The sequence below is a fragment of the Poecile atricapillus genome, chromosome 4, assembly GCF_030490865.1.
Source record: "Poecile atricapillus isolate bPoeAtr1 chromosome 4, bPoeAtr1.hap1, whole genome shotgun sequence".
NCBI lineage: Eukaryota > Metazoa > Chordata > Aves > Passeriformes > Paridae > Poecile > Poecile atricapillus.
Window position 1 is genome coordinate 46,873,300 of NC_081252.1, and position 22,455 is coordinate 46,895,754.

The window sequence follows — 22,455 nt, forward strand, 5'->3', positions numbered from 1 at the left end:
AGCATGCTTTTATATATGGTGCTTACAGCTTAGAGGTTGAAAAGATTATTAACATTTTCTGAAGTGGTTTGCTTAAAAGTGATTCAAACTAATCTTTTAATTGTAAAAATTACATAGAAAGGTGGTAGTATTTGTGAGTGAGGTATGGCGGCTTCTATTGAATGATGAGCATGTACTGTCCTTGATGTCATGCTTCCTGGTGTTTTAAATTCTACAACTAAAACAGCCTAACACTAACAGAAGTGTTAGTGGTTTGCACAATTAAAGCCAAAAGCATGCCAGGCTGAGAGAAAAATGCAGAAAAAAACCCTTCAAGTAGTTTCCATATGTTGCTGACACACTATTTCCTGGAAGGCTGGTTGATGTTTTGGCAATACTAGTATAATATGCCATTTTCTCTTAGAAGTTTAGAAAGAACTGTTAAGTTCCAGTTCTTAAAATGGAGAGTAGGGGATGATAAAGGGCCATCCTACCTAGTGGGTTTTTTGCTATTCTCAGTATTTGAGGTGATCTTTGATCATTGATCTTTGCATGCTAAGGTTTTGGTTTTCTGTGTCTGATCTTTTCTGATCCTGCTATCTTTAGCCAAGCTAAAATACTGAAACAGTATCTGCCAGTATTTGATTTCTAAATTAAAAGGAAATATCAGTCAAACCTTTAAAGGTGATAAGGGAAATGTAATTTCTTTCCCTTTATGACAGGGGGGAAGACCTAAAACTAGAATGGGAAAAAAATGAGGAAATTACTATTGCAAAATGTATTCAAGCCAACAATTACTGACTTGAATGTATTATTGAATTGTAATAAATACTCTTTTTGTAGGCAGGACTAACGTGACCTACAAACAAGCACAATTTTGTGCTCAAGCATAGAGTTCAATGTCAGAGGCAAGCAAATCAGTGACTCTGTAAAAATTTGTAGTTTGAGTAGTAGTGGGCTGGCTCCCTCTTGCTGCCTCAATCTTTTGGTGATTCAGGGATTTTTCCAAGCAAGCAAGTAGCCACAGCTTCACCTTAATTTTAGCTCCACTGTGATTGTTTCAGGAAGAAAGGTAAAAAACCCCAAATTCAGCAGGAGGAAATACTGGATGCAGGAGTCTGCATATGGGTCTCTGTTAGATAAAAGTAGTAATTATTTCTAAAGAAATCCTGGAAGTAGCTTTTGAAGGTTTGTAGTGCAGTGACAGTATCTTAAATTTATGATTCTCTCTTTTAGGTTATTTAACAACCTTTTAAGAACAGTATCCATTTTCAGCATTCTCCCATTCTAACCCTGGGAAGCCATTGTCACAGTTCACTAACAAGCTGCTTTTCATTTCTCTCCAAAACTGATTGTTTCCTCAGCAGGTGGAGTGGAGTGCAAGCTGTGGAGGCAGTGTGGACCTGTGGAGACAGGTCCACAAACTTTGTTTCCCTTATTATGATCTGAGGGAGTGTGGGATCTGAGGTGATTTTATAGTACCAATTGTGGGCCAGAATTGTATGATTCTTGCATATCTTGTCCTGTTCCTGGTCACTCTGCTGTAGAGCACAGCTCATTCATGTGCTTGTAAAGCAGGTGTGCCCATCTGTCTTGCAAGTGAGGCCTCCTGACTTCTAGCTTTCAACTTGACTCTGATTTACCCATGAGGCTATAGTTAGAGAAAGCAGGGGATTTGTGTTTGCATCAGTGTAGTGGCTGAATTTGTTCTGTGCAAGGAATACGCTGTTGCCACTAAAGCAGTTAACCAATACCTGAAAGTCTGCAAGTACTTTCTGTCAGAAGCAGCTAGTGACTGGTATTTCTCTGTATATATTCTAAGTAAGCATGACAGTACTGGCATCTTTTTTCTTTCTAAATATGGTATGTTATTAAACAAAATGTGTTCTTATGACTCTCACCTCTAACTCTTCCCCTCCCTCCTCCCCACCCCATAAGTAGACTAAAAGCCAGCTTTGCCATTCTGCTCAGAGTGGGGACTTTTATTCAGATACCCTTTTCCAATAGGGGCCTTTACTTTTCTTCCTACTTTGACTAGAACTTTTGGTTTTTTCCCGAGCATCTAGAATGTGTGAACTTGGGGTTTATTCTAATTGTGGGGAAGATGTGGCAGCCTACAGTCAGGAGAGTCTGGTATTGGGGTGTCTCATGGTCCTGATAATACTCTTTGTAGTTGTTACTGTTCAAGTTAGAGTGCAGCTGATTGCTGTAGCTCCATCTGCTTGGTTGTTAAATCTGCTTAGGTGGTTCCCCTTGTGTTGGAGAAGCTGTCAGCTTTTCTGGACCTCAGCTGGCTCTGTGAATCTTGGCAAAGAGGTGGGACGTCATGCCTGGGCTGTCAAACTCGTGTCATTCATGTAATATGAGAGACATGAAACTTGGCATTCTCAATTTGAAAGAAGTCTGGTAGTGAGACCACAGGAATGTTCTCTAAGCTGATATTTGGTTTCTCCTTCCATTGTTAATGTTTTAAATTTAGTGACCTTCTAGGTATATGCAAGATGGTTCTGCCCAGGCCATGGGGTGAGTCTGTGCAAATGCTGACTTCTGCTCATGGTTCTAATTTCAGTTAGCAGAGCCTGACTTTGGCTTTGTTTGGTTCAGAATAAAATCAGTTCAGCTGTGGTTGATCTGGAATCCAAATTATTTGCTGATCTAACTGTTGATTTACATATATATTTGATGTTGAAAACTTAACAGGGATCTTTGTAAATATATTTTGTGTTATTTAAAGGGTAAACATTTAATAGTTAAATCCTATAATAGTGTTTTGTCCTTGGTCTCTTTAAATTAGTTACTCTTTATGTCAAAGACTAAGGTGGAGATAGGCGTCTGATTCAAGTTAACCTAACTGCAAGCTCCAATGTATTATTGCACTGAATCAGTGATTGTGATAAGACTTGTGACTGATTTGTCAAATAGTTTTTAAAACGTATTTTTCCATTGTGTGGTCATATAATCAAACAAACAGGTACTGACGTACAAATAAGCCCGAATTCAGAGGTTTATTTTATTTTATTTCTGCATGTGGAATCTAATGCTGAGCAGGCTTGTTGAAGTAAGCACAGTGTAAATGGTGTTTCTTGTATTCAGTCCATTCTATGCAAAATAACTGAACTGAGTCAGGATGAAGATGTAAAAATTGGCCGCTAGGAGCACAGAACTGAACAGGAGAAGGCACTGATGGCAGCAGTGTTCTTGTGTTTGTAAAGGTGACTCTGCTTAAACCAAAACATGCTCTCTAGCTTGTTGGTATGTGAGTGCCAGTTTATTCTCTATGTGTAAGGCTCTTTGCTCTTTCAGTGAAGTCTGTTGGAATCTCTCAGGTATATTGGGTAGAGAAAGTATTCTCATAGAGTTTCCAGCCTTTCTGCTATACCGTGTGGTTGGCTTGGATTTAGTTTGTATTACCACCTGATATGTGAAATTGCAGTTTCTTTATAGTACATGGAATTGCAGATTTGTTTACCTAAATAATTTTTAGGAATGAATATAGCTTGAAATTTGTTAGTAGCCAACTTTTAATTTGAAAGCCCCAGTTTCTCAATCTTGTTATGCACACTTGGAATTCAAAGAACATGATAGGGAGAAACAGAACAGTTTTGGTGTGACTGCTAACACAGAGACAGGTGGTAAACTGGTAGGACTTAAAACTTTTAGAAACTGGAAGTTTAAGCAGTCAGTTGCTCTTGCTTCTGCCTTGGATGGGGAGAGGAAGATTTTGTGAAACAGTTCAGGATACTTAGTACAGTTTTCTATTATGAAAACAGTTGCTTATGCTACTTTTCACACCTGCCATTCTCTGTATTGCAATGGTTTGTGAAGAAAACAGTCTAAGGACTCAGTCTGAAAACGTTTGCTGTGGAAGGCTTGATTGTCTGACACACTTGATTTTGAGATCAATATGTATGCCTCAGTGGAGGTTATTTACCTGTCATGGGATCATTTAAGAATATATATTTTTCTCCTTTTGAATTAAAAAAAAACAACCTTATTTTTCTTGAAAACCTTAATCAGTGATCAGAAATGCTCAGGCCACCAGTCAGTTTGTCATGTGCAAGATCAGAAGAGCAGGACTAACTTGAACACTTAGTACTTGCCACAGATTGAACCTTGGCCTCCATCATGATAATCAATCCAGTTCCTGGGTGCTGTCCTCCCTTCTGACTTCTGGAATACCTTGCTTTGGCTAGGAACTTCCTTGTAGATGGAAGAAATTCAGCCCAAGGAACTTTGTCACCACCCTATTCCTAGCATTATTTGGCAGACTACTGTTCTTTGTTTTTCCTTCCAGCAACCTTTTGAACAGTTTTAAGTCTAACCACCAAATACTCCTTTGCAATCATGAAGGCTTTGCTGTAGCTGGACTTTTCAGGGGATGGAAGCAAGTGGTTTCCAGGTGCCAATCCTTTCCACCCCTGGTTCTTGTGAGGCAATTTCCTCTGGAGAAAGTTCCTATTGCAGCATTAATGGCTTGTAGTTGACATTTGTGAGCAGTATACTACCCAGATGGCTTGTGAAAACACCTCTGGTATGTTTAATTTGGCTTAGAGAGAGCAGAACCCCAGTGGTGGATTTGAAGGAAAATCAAGGTAGACACAGCCTTCTCTTCCAGGAATATCCTGCAATACCTGATGAGGGAGGGAGAAAGAACTCTTAAATAGTCTCTAAAATTAGAGAAATGAGAGATCCAGTGGATCTTGTGGATTCTCCTGGATGTTGTGTTCAGCTCATCTCTACTTTTTTTTTTTATTTCCTCAGCTTTTGGCAGTTAGGGCTATGTATCTTCCTAGCAGGAGAAGCTTAATGATTTTTCCCCGTTTATTTTCTAAGATTACTCAGCACTGGGTGTGTGTTATGGTTTGGGTTTTTTTATTTTGTTGGGTTTTTTTCCCCCTCCTATGCCGACCTAGGCAACCCTTCTGTATTCAGCTTGCTCCAGCATTCTGGTGTTTCATCTGCCAGAGTTGTATCAACAAGCTGTGCATGCAGAGTCCTGACTGAGCAGGACATTAGGATCCTTGTTTTTGCACTGTGAATTGGTGAATTTCTAGATGGAAATTTAGAATCTGCAACATTGTTGACAAGCTTTGTTGCTGGTAGGGGAAGTAATTCTGTCACAGTTAAATGAACTGAGTTTGCTTTCAAAAGGAAGTTGGTTACCCTTCACAGGACTGTAGTTGGTTGTGCAAGTTTAATTAAGTTTTACTAGGTATCTGAGCATCAGTTTTTTATTTCTTTCCAACAGTATTTCTTCCTCATTCCCTAACACCCCCCCACCCCCCCACCTATGCAATGTGCAGACCAAATACATGGCCATGTGTGAGAATTGTTTTCCTTCTTCTTTAAGCTGAAATGCGGGAGTTTCTTATCTGTGTTCCAAACTAATGTCAGCCGTATGAAGTTACTGAAGTATGCTTTCTTGTGTTAGCCCTGTGTTGGAGCTTTCCACCTGCACTGCAGAGTGGTAAAATATTTGCCTTATCAAAGTGTTTCTGACTTGCCTTTGATATGGATGATAGTTCCATAGATTTCTGTACTGTGAATTGACTGACCCAGAAGATGGCATTTGGTGCAATCTGGTACTTAGCAGAACTAAATAGTGAAGGTCTGTGACCACTGTTAATCCAAGAAGTAATATTCTGTCTCAGTTCATGATGGATATGTATTATGTCCTTGGATAAACAGCCTGGAAAGCACAGCTTTGGAGAAACTTGTGCGTAGTGATGCTTTAGACCATGGTGCTCTCTGTAGTTTTGAACCAGGGAACCTTTTGCGTTTTGACTGTAAGAATATGAAGGATCATTTAAATAGAATCTTTTCCTGTCTCTTTGCAGAATCTACAGAAGTTGCAGTAATTTTTGTCTTCTCCAGACTTCTTTTAGATAGTTCTAATGAGAAGCCCCTTTGTTCTCCCAGTTATTTACTGCTGCAGATTTGCATGTTTTAAATGTGTTTTAGCCCAATAAATGGTATTGTATAAGTTGCTGCTAAGAAGACTAGATGTTTGGTTGTAGAATGACTGCTTAAGAGTGTACGAGATCAGAGTGATGACCTCTAAATCATCATGCTGCTGTCACTGCTTGTGTGCAGTTTCACTCCATCAGGCTTATAAAGCCAGTGAAGCAAAACCAAAAGGGTTAAATGTGAGGTGAGCTGTATTGTAGACTGGGTAGTTTATACATGGCAGCAAGTCCTAAAGACTGCAGAGGACCAATCCTTGTATGTGAGTGAATTGCCTGACTGAGGGTGCTGTATGGCATAGGTTAATGTGTGATCAGTTCTTGCAAAAAAGACAAAGCTGACTCTGAAAAAACCAGCCAGAGGAAGAGAGGCAGTTTTTGTCTGTTAATCATGAGACCCTATTAGGTTGTCAGTCATTCAAGGGTTATGATCTAATTTATTACAAAATCAGAGGGTTCCTTTTTCACCTGGTGGCACAGAGACAGTGCCAGAGTGTGCAGTGTCCTGTAGCTGTGCGTATCTCATCTAATGGAAGTCTGTACAGAAGCTGAAACTGACTGGGGAACATCAAGTTCATGCTGTATGTGCCATTAGGTGTGTAACATTTCTTTATTTATTTTATTCATTTATTTTAGACAGTCTTAAGTTGAAATCAAAGCTAATGTTCCCATATAATATATAACTGTAGTTCCAGGGTGTCTGCAATGATGTGATGATGTATATACACTTTACCCTTGTGGGAAGTTGTCAAGTCAGCTTTTAGTTAAATGGGAAGAACTTTTAAATTTACATTTGAAGTTATCCTTCAGCTCTCTGAATAAAGTTTTGGAAGAGGCTTGGCTGTACTGTAAAACAACATGTAGCTTTATAACAAGAACCATTTGGATTTTATGTTTGACTTAAAGCAAATTGATGAAAGGAAAAATATTAAAAAATTAATTTGTACCACTGGAGTTTTAAGGAAGGAATTTATTTATTTTTGCTAGACTACAGCATTCTTGTGGGATCTCAGATGGACTAACAAGGATGATTTCTGTTCAGGAGCTCTGAGTCCTGCTGTTGCCCTGCAAATGCAGAACCCCCCTTTCTGGGAGGGCTGATGCTCAGGGCTCAAATGGAGCCCCATCCCAAGAGCCAGGGAGAAACTGCAGGGCACAACCAGCAAGCCTGCATGTCTGGATCCCTCTCAGGAGGTCCCTTGGGTAACCTTGCCCTGGCAGCCTTTCAAGCAACATGTGCCCAACTTTCCTTTCTCTCCTGTCCTTAACCTTCAGGGTTCTGGTGGTATTTCAGCCCTTGTGGAGCTGGAAGCAGCCTTTCGTCAGCTGTGTCGAGCAGCACGGTGAGCTCGTGCTTTCCAGAGAGCATGACTGCAGCCTGCTACTCAATAGCACTGCATAAATCAAGCTGTTGCTCTTTTTTTTTGTTTTATTTTTTAACCACCTCTGCAAAACTGCCACAGCATATTTCTTGCTATTTATCTGTTGCAGAGGTGCAGTGCTGTGTTTTGCAGAGCTGGTCCCTCCCTCTTGAATTTGGGGACTTTTGTCTCCTGAGTCCAAAGGGAAACAACCGAAAAATGTAGAATGTATACAACTCTTGTATCAGGACTGATCTCACTTGAGAAACAGTTTCCTTTGTAGGAAAAATAACAAGATTTTCTTTTGAATGTAAACCAAATGGGTTTATTTGAGTTATTTTTGCCTGAGACTACAACGTTTAAAACAATGGTTGTGAATTGCCCCCTTGCTCCAGATCCCAGTTGTGCAACACTGCAGGTGAAAGTCAGACAAAACTGTTGGGATTTAAATTACTATCCAGCAATACTTGCTGAAAATCCTCAACAGCCATTATGCCATTAGGACTTCCAATCATTGGGTTGGTACTGCTTCCTATTTGGCTACCAAAATGTTGTTTCCTTTAACCAATTTATTGCAGTTTTGTTAGATTTTTTTTTTTCACTATATAGAATAAATAGCCTAAGTATTTTTTAAATCTAAAAGCACTGTTTTTTAATTGGCAAATGCAGCATCTTCAGAGTTAAATTCTGCTGTGATGATGTTGTTGGGCAAAGGTGCAGTCCTAACTCAGTGGTAGAAATTGATGCATCAGTGGAAACTCTTCTTAGCTGGCTGTAGTCTTTACGGAGTAAATGACCACTTCTGCACAGCAAACAACTTTTGAGTCTGCAAAAACTGCAAGCTGGTTAAATTTCTAACTTCGTTAATGTGAGAAATCCGAAGCATATTGATTATTTCTTGAATTTCTACTGCAGAGCAATATCATGGCAAAGATGCTGCTCTTTCAGTCTTTAGTTACCATTTTGGTCCGCTTTTTCATAGAAATTAATCAAATTATTAATGCATTGCACAGAATATTTCACTAGAACTAAATAATACTGCTGTACTTACAGTATCTTGCTTCACTAAAGGTTGAGAGTACTCCAAATGCTCTGTAAACTAGTTCATATCATATGTCTGTGTTAAATATAGCCAAATGCTGAAAGGCTTCTCAGCTGTAGGTGAAGATCTGAAGGACATGCAGTGCAGATGAGTCTTTCTGTGTCTTTAACTGTCTGATTCCATTGATGCAGCCCATACAAAGAGTACTGTTAAATTCAGCTCCAAGTTGTACCGTACTCACACTGGAGCTGTGGGCACATATGCTTTATAAAAAGTTCAGGAACATGAAGAAGTTTCAAGTTAGCACATAACCTTAAGAACTCTCAGTATATGCTGCCTGGCACATTGTGGTAATGGTTAAAGCTGTTTGTACTCTGACCTCCCAAGTTGTGGCTCATTCTTAGGAACCAACAAACTTTGTTTTTTTCCTACCTCCAAGGTTACACTTGGCATTTTAGCCACCACTCTTGCAATGTTGTACTGTTTCTGCAGAGTATTTCTGCCTGTTGTACTTGCTGTTTTGTTAAAGCTTTGTACTTGTCAGAGAAGCAGAGATTATCAGCAGACAGTCTCCACTTAAGTATTATTTATTAAATAAACAGGACATTTGAAACCCAAATTTTAAAAATCACACACAAAAAAGTCATCACCATAAAGCCACCAGCAAAAACACTTAGCCACTTGGCTTGAGAATCCAAGGCATAATTACTGTTCTGCACTGCTTCCCTGTGTACCTGCTTCTCTACTAGATTTGACTTAGCTAGGATGAGAAGAGAAGAATATGGGGCAAGTTAATAGGATCGACAGGTCTGTAAAGAAGAGAAACATGAAACGCAGAATAGAAGGGTTGGTGGGAGGAATGATCTGTTAGTTTGAAACAGCTTCTATTCTGACTCTTAGAAGTTGGTTTAAAGGAAAATGGGCAGCAAGGGTGCTGATGGGTGGAATTTTATCAGAGAATGAGAAATTATGATCAAGAACATATGATGAGAGGCATTAGGAAAATTGCTGGATATCTGAAGACTAGTTTGAAACTTGAGGACACTCTTGAAGAGCAAAAACCTTATTTGGTCTATGTGAGCAGATGGACAGACCTAGCAGGAGCTCACAAAGTATTTTTGTTCTTCATAATGCATTACTGCCTTTATTCCTATACTGATAATATTTCAATCATAGGAAAAATTTCTGTGAATAATCCTGGCCCACTGTTTCATAGCTTCAAGATACCAAAATGTATGAATGTACCCTTTAAATGGTAGCAGTGGACAAAACCAGTTTAGCAGAATTCCAGGAAACAGAGAAGGTGACCTGATTTGTAATCCGTATCTAGTCAAATAACTTGAACACTGATGAGGGGTGTTGAACACTGAGCTCTGACAGTCTCAGGCTTGTTTGTGCTTACCTATTCAATCAGGTCTTTCAAAAAGAGGTACCTGAACCTTGACCTTGCAAGGAAGTGCCATAATAAATGTACTGTTTGTTATTTCAAGTTCCAGCTTCTTACTTTCATTTAGACCTGAAAGTTTAGCCCTCCTTGTGCAAAAACATATGCTTTTGCTAAATAATGTAGTTGTGATAAAATAGCAAAAAAAAAAAAGCAAACAAAAAAAAAAAATCCCCAAAGTCTCTTTCTGTAAAGCTAATATTTAATTTACTATTAAGAAAGACCTTGGCATTCTTGCAAGTTCCTAAAGAGGAACAGACTGACTATTGATCTCATGGAAAACCATGCACAAGCTTTGTTCATGATGGCAGTGGATAAACAGTCTATAACTATGTATATGACTGACTATGTGTGCAGTTGAAAACTTTGAAAACCGTTTGAGTAGTCTTACACTTTTAGCAATGAATGCTGTCTTAATGAAGCTACAAATGAGAGTCTGATTAAGTTATGAGAGTTTGCTGGGCTATTCAAGCAAGGGGCTTATTGCTGTTCTCATCTACACCTTCAAATAGGTGGCTTTGGTTTTGTTTGCTCATGCACTTACATAATAAATACAATTTATATATATATATTTATATATTTAATAATATATATTATTATATAATAAATATATAATAAAGTACACTTCCTTACTTTAAGTGTGTTAATAGCTGGTATTTGTCACTGGCTGGTGTTTGCTTAGCTCTTACTTACGTGAGTTTCGTCCTGGCAGTTGCTGTAAAACAGAGTGGGGGGGAAAAGACATATGCATTTGCAGAACACTCCGGTCTAGGAGGTTGCATGTATCTCCAAATCCCTAAATGTTGGATGACATTTCTAGGCAATGTTATTAAGTGTCTTGGTTATCTAATTAAAAGATGGGCTTTATTTACTTCTTTTAAAAAAATTACTGGACCAGTGTTCCACTACTGAATACAGAGTTCTAAAACTTACCTAACAATAAAATTCAGAAGTTAAATTCGGTTGTTAAAGGAAGAACTGTGTTATCAAGACAGTGTATAAATCTGTTGGAGTATCTCTGTTATGAGCTTTCAAATAGTCTGAAGTTGAAGATGAAGAGAACAGCATAATATCCTTAAAGACAGGACAACAAGGATGGCCAGGGTTTATAATTAATTAGATAAGGACTTTCCATCTTAGCAAAGCAATTACTGTGGCCAAGGAAAAGAAGGGTTTGAAAGCCTTTCCATTGAACCAACACTCTGAGGAATGAATCTCTGAAGACTGAGAGTTTGGGGAAAGTGCTAGTAGCATTGGCATCTCAAACAACCATGTACTCACTACTAGGAGAAGCTACAAGGGTCAATGTACTTGTTAGGATCAGCTGTCAAGTTTTGGGGTAGTCTGATGGTAGTGTCATAGTTTGAACATCTTATGAGAATTCAAAACCTCTTGCACAACTTCAGGATGTCTGATTTCCGCAGTGGAGCTGCTGTTCTACTTTTCTTCTTCCATATCTCAGAGCCAAGATACAGCTGATTAAAATTAATGCTTCTTGATTACTGTAACTTATATGTTATGCTGCTGCTCCAGTCTTGAAACAGGCTAGCAAATAGCCCAGTAGAAGGCAAAACCTGATGGTTTATGTCTTTGGTAGTGATAGTACTCCTTCAGTCAAAAATGCCTGCATAATTGCTTGCAAACATAACTTGCACATTATTTCTGCTTACTGCATCAAGTGTCTAACATGATTCCTGACTTCTAAAATGTCTTTGAAGTATACAGCTACTGCTTAGCTACCCTATGGGGTAGGTTTGTTTTTGGTTTGGTAGTTTGTTGGGTTTTTTTGTTATTTTATAAATGATTTTATATTTTATATGTATTTTACATATATTTATATATATGTAAAATATATTTATATATAAAATATATTTATTTTCAGTATATTAATATATATTTTACATAAATTTATATTACATAAATTCATGTTATATACACTATATAGTATATTATAATGTATTATATATATTTTTATATATATTTAGTATATGTTATTTTATAAACACCGTCACAGTACCCTCACTGGTGATACTGTGTATTCTAGAGCAAGAAATGCCATGAGCATATGAGAACTTAATGTAATGCACTTTCAGGAATAGAATGATTGTACTTGTAATGTTACAGATGTATGTATGAAGTTGTTGTAGGAGCTTAACTTATCCTCTCTAGAATAGTTAGAGTTAGCTTGGCAATAGTTTAGCATGTGACATTACTAAGGCAGCATAGAGAGTGCTGTTAGTTGCAATTCTGTGTAAATACAGCATTATTTGAAACATTTTGTGTTTTCCTAGTGCTTTCTTATGGGACGTATTCAAACAACACTGAACAGCATGTTGGGAGGGATGCCTGGTTGTTGTAGATGATGCCATCTCTGCCTTCAGGTGTATATGCTGAAAAGTCATGCTTCTGTGATGGTGTTGTGTTCCAGGACACGATCAAGCAAACTGGTTGTAGTGTAATGCATTAACATGTTAAATGCTTTGTAGGGTTTTTAATTCCAGGGATTGTGGTAATCATGACCAGGTAATACGGTTTCCTGTGGGAATGATGATGCTGCGTTTTGTCTGGTATCAAAACATGTTCAGTTAATTAAAGCACTTCTAGACTGCCTCCCTGCATGTCTGGGCACACCCTCTCCTTTAAGGTTTATTCCCCACCCCATGTCCCCCTTCATACAGGCTTCACAAACATATGACTGATGGGTTTGAGTAAATGCTCTATGGTGATTTGCTTGAAAGAATCAAGTTCCAGATGGAGTACCAGGAAAAGTGAAAATTATTCTTGTCTGCATTGTGACACTAACACAAGCTGACTTGAATTCTTGTAGTAATTGGTCAACCTGTGAGTTGAATTATGTTTTGTAATTATCTGTTTTGATTCCTGTTTACCTCACACTGGATGAGTGACTGTCCTGCCCTTTAATAGCACACCCCTGGACACCTCTTATTGGTTAGCAGAAGTAACAAGATCTTGCTCTGAGCCCAATTCTCTATGTTGTAGTGTATTTCTTCTGGATCTGTATTTCTCCTGGGGCTGTTGGCAGCCAATCCCTCCTCTTTTTAAGATAATCTACTTGCCAAGCTTCTTGTGGGTTGTTGGGTTTTTTGTTTTGGTTTGGTTTTTTGTTTGTTTGTTCTTTTTGGGTTTTTGTTGTTGTTGTTTTGGTTTTTGTTTTTTTTTTCTCCCAAGTGGTATTACTGTTAGCCCAAGCTCTTATTTCAGTTGAGGAAAGGGAAAACTTATATCTCGGGTAGTGAAGACTTTTTCTGCTGTGTGTAAGCACTTGAAGTATGCAACTGAAATTTGGGAAGCTGAACTTTACTAAAGGCAAAAACAGCTGAACTGTTTTGCACTGCACTGTAGTGTGTTGTGGAGGCCAGGCATTCATAACGCTTGATGTAAGACCAAGTCAAAGCAAATTTATTAGTATTTAGTTCAGAGAATTCCTGAAGTCACTAGTTGCCAGGAACAGTGTGTTCTCGGTGAGGGCAACTGTTGTGTCTGTGTGTTTGCTACTGACCTCCCCCATGGAGGAGATGCTGGGTTGAAGTTAATTTTTCATTCAGCCTTCTATGGCAAATCTAAAACTAATGAATATCTCATCTCCAGGAAGTGTTTTCATAAGCTTAATGAACATATTGTTACATGGAGAGTTAGAGAATGTCAGTTCTTTAAGGAATAATGTTCATCTATGTTACAGATTTTTAAATACTATACCTGATCCTTAGGAATACCTCTTTTTTTTTTATGCAGGATGATTTCAGGACTCTCTGTGTAGATGTGGAGCTGTATTCGAAGCTGGTGTACTTGTTCATGAAAGTATTGATTACCATAGTGAAGATTTGCTTTAAAAATAATTGAATTAGTAATTTATTTCTACATGTTCTCTGGCTGTGGGAAAGTCCAGAGCACTGAGTAAACAAACCTATGTGTGTATATATATACACCTTGGTATATGCAACTTTAATGTGCTACGTTTCTCCACTCACTATCAAAACTATTTTTTTGTTTGAGCTTCTTCAGCATCAGTTAAATCAAACTTGACTTAGCTACCCATGTTGTTTCAAATTTTGGCATTATTGGCTTCATATACTGTAAGGTAATACACTATTCTTTAAATTCTTGGGATTTTATTCTTGCTAAGTTTTGATATATTGAAATTGCATCTTTTCTGCAGAAAAAAAAAAAGCTCTTGAAAGAGGTAGGATTTCTGGTTTGATCTGAGTTACTGCTGAATCAAAATGGAATCTTGACTTTTGTTGCATGACTAGGTGAGCAAGCTGTGTTAAGGGCTAGTATCCAGACAAGTAGAAACAAGTTTGAATGTGTCAAAACAACAGTGAAAGCAAAGTTTGCAAATATTTCTCAGCAGTTGATTCTGTGATTGACTTAAACAAATGGAAAATTATTCAGAACAGATTCTTGCCCTGCCTTCAGGGAAGACTTTTTTTTAATAACTCCTCAATCTGCCTTAAGTTTCCTAATTGAAGGTGAAAGTGAGAGTACTACAGTTGTTTATGCTTCTTTAGGGATTGAATAATAGTGGGTAAGCAAAAGATCTACATCAGCCTTGAGGAACCAGGAGATGTTTTAGCTACATAAGCCATTTCATCTTGGGGGTGGGAAGGGGGCAGAGGAAGGTGTGCTGAATGATCTTGGTAGCTTTTCTTTCCTTGTTTCATGGCATTTTTCCTTTCAGAGTCAGGTATTCAAAGTATCATGTAAAGACAAGGTTGTGGGCCAAAAGCCACTCTGTGTTTGGTTCATAGTGAGCAGACAAATTCTTGCAGTTCTACAATAGTCTTACTTTGGGTGCTGTTTTTTTGTACTCAGAATTGTTTATGGGCCCTGCAGCTTTATGCTTTTCATTAGTATGATAAATGCTTTATTTTGAATGTAGTTACTCAGGCTGTGTTTCCAGCTGAAGTAAGATTTAAGGAAAAAAGGTGATTTTTGAATAATGCAAGAAGTAACTTGCCTTTCACTACTTAGTGTGCTGGTTTCATTTTACGCTTTCCAAAGTATTTGTGCAGAAGAGTGTTTTTTTTTCCCCTGCTGTGGTTTCCAGAATGGCTTATATGATTTCTGTGAGGATTTAAACTTATTTGTTAAAGAATGAATCAAAAGTTGCATCTCTTCTCAGAACAAACTTTTTTCCCAAAGCAGTCTTTGATTCCTCTACAAAAATATGATTACAGAATTATTCTTTAATATGCCTAATCAACATTGCTATATCATAAATGTATTATTATTAGTATTATTATAATCTTTTCTTATCTTGTTACAACTGTTTTGTATTGCATCCAGTATTGCCACCGTGGTTGAAACAGTGAAATAATTTCAGACTTTAATATAATTCTTATGTGAATTATGAGTTATTCTGTCCACCATCCATACTTAATCCTGATGGACATGTTCTGCTGCACCAAATTTCAAATATGTCATTACATCAGTATCCTTGTTTGAGGACACCACACTCTGATGTCTGCATTTTTGTTTAAACACCACAGACCTGTTTGCTCATTATTTTTGATAACAACTGTCCTTCTTCTTGCTCTTTGATTGGAGAGTATAATCTTGTCATTCCAGACAGGTGAAGGTGTTCAACAGATGCTCATTTTCTTCAGTTGGGAAGCTGATCTTGTCCATGAATGCATCTTCAACCAGGTTGCATTGTCTGATCCAGTGAACTTCTTCCCTCCTGTTCAGGTTTTATTGCTCTGAAAGTGAACCTGCTTCTGCCAGATTCCCCACCCACTGCAACCATTTGTTATAAATCTGAAGTTCTTCCTACCTCTGGTTGCATTTCTGGTACTAGGAGCCTTTTATATGGAGTGCTACAGAGGTTATCCAGCTGCTTTGGACAGTTTGATCTTCTCTCTCATTCACATCCTTGTTGTTTTGGTACTTGGGTACAGTCTTAGTGCTTGTTAGGAACTTGTCACTGTATGTTGCAAGGGCTCTGTGCTGTTCTTCATGAATCTCCACCCCATGTGTGATCAGTTGTCCTCCATTGTCTGTCCATGTCAATCCTGCCCCTTCACCTTTCCATAGGGTTTTGGGTGAGGATATATGGCTCTGCTCTGCTGGAGGGGACACTGGAATTGTTTCATCATTTGGCTAATCTTGTGTCTTCTTTATAGAAGATGGAGGCAGTTAACTGGTATGGAATTTTTTCCAGTGAGTGACTCTGAAGGGGTCCCACATGCATCTATAGTTGCACCACCAGCATGGGGGTAGTGTACTGCTGTAGCCCCAAAGCTGATCACAAACCTTCTTCTCCTCTCTTTATTTCATCTCAGGTGTCTTAAATTACTCTTTGAAAATCTTCAGCTGCCTCTGCTATGCATTGCTGCCTTGAAGGGCAGGAAAAAAAGCGTTCAGGGCAGAAAAAAAAAACAGTCTCTGGGGTTATTATTGCTCTTCATCAAGGGATGAGGACTGAAGTTTTTCTTCCCTGGGATTCTGAGTGTTGCTTTTATGTTGCTGCTCTGATGTCTGAAGACCAGAAACTTAGGAATGCTTACTGTCTTAAAATCCTGGTTTGGCTAACTTTTTAAAATTTCTTTTTAATTCCAGGACATTTGAATCTTCTTGGAAAACATGGAAACAAGGAACTGCTTTTTAAATATCTTTCAGGAAAATTGACACATTCCAGGAAAAAACAGTTGGGATTTTTTTTCTGCAACGTTCAGAAGAATCTGCATTCTCTGGGATTATAAAGAATTATAAAATGAAAACGGTTTAAAATTTAGCCTTCAAAATGAATGTTGGAAAGTCTGATGACAAAGCAAGGAATGGCTTGAAGTCTTCCTTACTTATAAGGGATGAAAATGGAAATAGCTATGCATGTGACAGAGGTACACCTTCCTCAGAGAATTGTGCCACCAAGCTACATGGTAATTCAACTGACCAAAATATAGTGGCTGAGCATGAGGGTGATACCATTCTTGAAAATAAGGGTGACTTCAGAAGTCTTTTAAAACAACAGTGTATTCAAGTACTTGATCTGCAGAAGACACCCGGTAAATACAGCTGCACAGGACCTCTATTGGGTAATACAGATGCTGCACACAAGTCTTCTGTGGCTGAACAGACTTGTGTGTGTCCTTTGAACTGTGGTTTGGAAGCAGCGACAAGCTTAGTGAAAGGTGATTTTGCTATGGAAAATATGCAAAATCAGAGTATCAAACACTCAGTGCCTTACAATCAGACTGAGTTTAAGTCTGTACTAACTCTTCCTGCTCCAGAGCAGAACATACAGTCCCTGAAAAATGACAGGGCATGCTGCCAGCTGAGCATATTGGATGTTACTAATGTTACAGATGAAAATCTGAGAACTGATCAAAATGATGACATGCATCTGGGGGAAACATTGATCTCTTCTGAAGTATATGTCAGTGAGAAATTTGATAGAACCAGCTTAGAAAGAACACCTAATTTCACCTGTGCAGGTGTTGAACACTATCAAAAAAACAGTAACGAGACTGATAAAGAATCACAGGAAACAGAAACACAGGCTGTAGAACTACCTGCTGGATGTGTAGATCCTTATAAGCAAGATGCATTATCACCATGTGTTAATGTTGATGAGGATGACCAAGTGAAATCCTTGCAGATTACTCCTTACCATAGTGAAGCTGGGAGTTCCAATGCTGAAACATGCATGAGTAGTCTTGTAAATAGTGTGCACCTTCTCCCAGTAGATCAAATGGATGGAGAACAAGTATCAAACAAAACTAATGAACCATTAACCAAAGAAAAAGGTATCTCTGGAAATGCTGCTCTTCAGAATATGCACAACATTCCTTCTATACCTTGCAGTGTTCCAAAATTAAAGAAGACAGTTATGCCTGAGCTGAAATGCGAAGCAACTTTTGTGGTCTTCAGTCCAACAGCTGATGAAAGCAATTCATCTCTATGTACTTCAACTCCTAAAGAACAATCAAAAAATAGGACTTTTTCTCTTTCAGCTTTGGAAGAACTTGGAGGCAAGTCTTCTAGACTAAGACCAAGTGAAACAGTTGTAGGAGGGCATAACAGAAGGTCTGGGCTTAAAGCTAGTTCAGATCAAAATGCAAGAAAACCAGTGGGCAGGTCTCCTACTGCATCAACAATAACCAAAGCAAAGAAATCAGAGATAGTTAGTTTTCCCAAACCTAATTTTAAAAATGTTAAACCAAAGGTTGTGTCTAGACCTGTGCTACAGCCTAGAGACAGTGCAGCATTAAAAGAGTCTTCCCAGTCCCCTCAACTATCATCTGTCTCCTCACCTTCAAGGGTTGGTTCTCCAAGGCAATTGTCCTCTATAAAAGTGCTGAAAAAAACAGTAGACCTGGCTAAAGATACTAAGGTGGAATTGCCTGTAAATAAGCCCCATAAGCTACATGTTAACAAACACCTCTTCACTAGCCAAGTCCCACATGCCACAACACATCCCAGAAACACTTCCCACAAGGTTTCAAAAACACCTGTGTTAAAGCAAAGTTCGCAAGACGTTGACAAAGCAAGTGCTTCCCATCCAGTGTGCTCCTTGGTTTCTGCTGTGCTTCCAGCATCTGGGGAGAACTCGAAAGAGATGTTAAATGATAAAATGGAAAGTTCAAACTCCTTAATGATGCCTTGTACTCAAAACATTGACCTGATCAAAGGTGGAAAAGAGGAAAGCAGCAACGTGGGAGTGCTTGTGGAAACAACATTGGTAAATGATATGGCAAATGAAACATTTGAGGTGCACTCTGTTCCTTTGGTAAGTTTTTTTGCTTTTATATTTACTTGTATGTTTTGTACACTTGCAAAATGAAATTCAGTATTGCACAGTGTGGAAATTATGAAATGGGTTTGGTGTCTACAAATGTAACTGTAGCATTGATTTCGATGTGGAGTTTCTCCCTAGTAAGGATGGTGAAGAAATATCGCTTTACAGATTGGGTTCAGTTGGCCTCAACTGCAATTTAGTGTCTCCACCTTCATCTTATTTCATAACACAATTTTTTTAGTAAAATCCTTTTCAGACAATACAGTTTGTAAGATTTAGTGAACCCCGTAAAATTGCCTAGTGTAACTTACTGAGGTTTTCTAAATACAGCTTTTAATGTACGTTTTTTTCAAGATTATTCTAGTGGTGCTATAACCTCAAATAGACATTAGAGATAAACTGCTGGTTTCGATATTTTCTTTTCTTTCAAAACATGCTTTAGAACTAAAGTACGCTTTTTAAATTCAGTTATGTAAATGTTGTGCATATATAAGCAGTATTCAGTCACACAAAACCCAGAGACCAATAAGTTGCTCAAGCATTTTATTTTTAACGTATTAATTTCACTGTCTCCTTTGTATAATTTGGAAGTTTATTTATTTGAAGTAGAGCCCGGACTCATTAGAATAGTTGGGAGTAGTCAGGAAATATTTCTCATACAGAGGGCATATACCTGGTTTTAGGCAGTCAGCCAGCTGGAAGGTGCAAACTTCCTGCCCGGGAGGTATGCATGCACTGGTTGGTTGGGAAATATTTTGGGATGAGTCAGCTGCCTGTCACAAGAAATGTGCTGCTTTCAAATGCACTGAAAGCAGGTTAAAAGAAAAGGAATGGGGGGAAAGGAGGGATGAACATCAGGGCTGGGTAGAGCAGGGTTTCAGGGGGTGTGCTAGGGACACAGAATTAGAGTCTCAGTGCTTTTTGGAGTCTCTCCTATTGCTGGCTTGTGGGTTCAACAGCTTACATTATTTTGGCAGAATGGAGGCAGCAGCTGTTACTGGTAAAACTGTCATTGCCTGAATTTTTGACAGGCTTTACTAATTTGCCAGAAAAATCCCAGTGAAGCTCAGTATATGGAGTAGCTACTTGGAACATTTTTGAAACATTGTACAAGAAATTAAAAAGTACTGTTATTTTTTAGAGTAATAATTTAACATGAAGACCTAAGTAAGCATGAAAGCAAGGATGCTCTGTTTTAATTCTATAGTCTTTAAGAGTTTGCATTCTCAATCAGCCCTTACTTTTGGTATGAAGAGTTGGAGAGAATGCTTTTAATTAATTCCTTTGCCAAAAAGGAAGACTTTGTGGTTTTAATTGTTCTGCTTGTACCTGGAGAAGCAATAGAAAAATTTCTCTAAAAATGTGCAGTAGACAAATCAGCTGGATTAAATTTAAGAAGTAGTCTTCTTAAGTGGAAAAGTACAGATTAACATCTGAAAAGGAAAATTAGGATTGTAGTCAAAAATGGAGTTTGGTACTCCAACTGAATTGCTGCAATCAGCTTGAGTCACAGAAAAGCATATGAAGAGCTGAACTGTAAAGTGTATTTTTATAGGCTTGACAGGAGTGGCCATGAACTAAAGGCTATATAAACTGGAGCAAAAATTCTGTGTGAAACATAGATGTTTCACCTCAATGTGAAGGATTTTAAGTTGTTGTGACATAAAATTTAGACCAGGAAACTGTTACAAGGGCTGTGACATTTCAGGTAGTACGGACAACTTCTCAGGGCATTAACATGTGTAGTTTGTTGGTTAAGATCTTGAGATTAGGTGTAGTCATGTAACTGAGTGGCTTAATTAGAGTTTGGGGAGGAAGAAGAAGAAATTCTGATGCAAAATGACCTCTGTAACCTCTTTTTAGTGTGTTGGTTTTTACTGGTGGTTAGCTTCAAACTAATAAGTTTGCGTTGCTGAAGGCCATTCAGGAGATGGTTCTTGAGGTTCTGAACTGCAGATGTGGACAATGGGATAAAGACTAATCATGTTTCCTACTTGGGTGGCCAGTGTTTCATTACAGATGCTGCAGAGGGAGATCTTCAGTTTCTCACAGTGGTGGTGTGTGGGTTGTTGGCTTTTTGGTTTCTGTTTTTTTCTTAAAACAGACACCTTCTGTGAAAGATGGGACAACACAAGGGAAAAAGATACCAAAGAAAGACCAAATGACACTACGAAGTGTGTTAACTCCCAAGGTTAAAATGGTGCCATCTGTGTCAGCCTTGAAGAGAGGATGTGAAAATAAAACTACCAGCACTATTAAAACCCCTTCTCACAAAGAAGCTCCTCTGTCATCAAGCTCTGGTAAGATAATTTTTCACTGGAATATTACCACTTAACCTGTTCCTTAAAATTAAGGTATCATACTTAATGTACTTTCTGACAGAACTTTTAGGGTGGTACAGAGCTGTATGTCAGTGTTAAATACAATACTGTCAAAACTGTAAATTGCTAATACAGGGGCAAAAAGAAAAGGCAGGTTACAGTTGTAAAATCACATCTTGTACGGAGTGTGTGTAGGACACAATATTAAATATTAATTATATTTGGTTATATTACAGTATATTACAGTATTTTGTGAGATTACAACTAAAATTACTTGAAGAAAGAGAAAATGGAGTGCTCAGGTACAGTGCTCTTGTGACAAGCAACTGCATGCTATCCCAATGGGAATGAGTCGTTATTTCAGAACATAACATATTTTGTTCAACCTAATTTTAGTACAGCTCTGTAGTTTCTAGAAAGGAGAGAACATAATTCAAGGTGAGACTACTGCTTGAGCTGCTAATTAAACTCAGACTGATTAATAGCAAGGGCCGGGATGAATCTTCAATCTAGTCTGTAGGCTGCTGTTCAGATCTCATGACTAGAAACTACATTCTGTACCTGTATTATAGGGATTCAAAAGTGCTCTGGTAGGTTATGTGCTGGGTTTTTTTAATGAAGTGTGGCAATGTAACTAGTTGCAAAGGTAGCCTGTCTATAAATGACTACACTAGAATGCACTGTAATTTGGAAAGTACACACCCAGCTGTACCCAGTAAAACCTGTTCCTTTTTTTTTTTCTTTAACCGACTCAATCGAAGATTATAAAACAGTAAAAAATAGTTTCTTAATTATATAAAGGTGGTGAAGTGTGATAAAATCTGTGTATGTATTCCTTTATGGGATGAGTCCCTCAAAGAAAGTGGGTATAAGCTATTCTTTCACTTGGGGCTTGCTCATGTGAGGCACTTGCTCAGTGAACCAGGCACCAACCTGTAGGCTGCCAGTTTCTTGGAGAAGTCATCACCCCTCTAAATACCAGCCTGGAGCTTCCCTGACTGTAATTATGGCCTTAGAAGAAGAGAGATGGATATAGATAGAGAGTTTTCCTTTAGGTTATTCATCCAGATAGGAGTTATGATACTGTCACTAGAAATAAACATAAGCATAGGTGAGTTATAGGACTAACTTCTTCCCTCCAGAAAAAAAGAAAAATTATATTTACTTTCAGAAGAAACAGAAGTAATTTGTTTTTGTTAATAAATGAAACATTTACTGACCAGATATTTTTAAAGATAAACCTGTCACTCCTTAACTAATCAATGCATATTGATATTACAGTAGCCAGTGGAATATTTTCCAAATTTTTCCTACTGAAAAAAGGCTGCTTAAACTAAAAGCATGAAGTACCACTTTAACTAATTTCAGACTTGATGTGTGATCTGGTAAGACTGGAACTTTAATGCTGCACATGAGAAACATTTGTTTTCTTCATGTCCTTTCCCCAGCCCCCTGTTCCTAGCTCACTGTTTGTAGCACATGCAGCCCTTCATATTGTTTATGCAGTGTTTTGGTGCTATAAAGTAGGATTTGATGCATTCAACTGTATCAGGTTAACTTCCCCATCCCTTACAAAAGGAGTTTTCA

At 38.2% G+C, this 22,455-nt stretch overlaps 1 protein-coding gene across 2 annotated transcripts in view; it reads left to right on the forward strand.

The window, feature by feature from the left end:
• Positions 1-22,455, forward strand: part of MTUS1 (microtubule associated scaffold protein 1) — a 115,726-nt gene that overhangs the window by 16,990 nt on the left and 76,281 nt on the right. For both annotated transcript variants that reach the window (XM_058837678.1, XM_058837677.1), the window contains 2 exons: positions 16,369-18,538; positions 20,652-20,847. In XM_058837678.1, coding sequence (XP_058693661.1) covers positions 16,553-18,538; positions 20,652-20,847 — 2,182 coding nt within the window. In that variant the 5' untranslated portion in view covers positions 16,369-16,552. The remainder of the gene's footprint in view (positions 1-16,368; positions 18,539-20,651; positions 20,848-22,455) is intronic.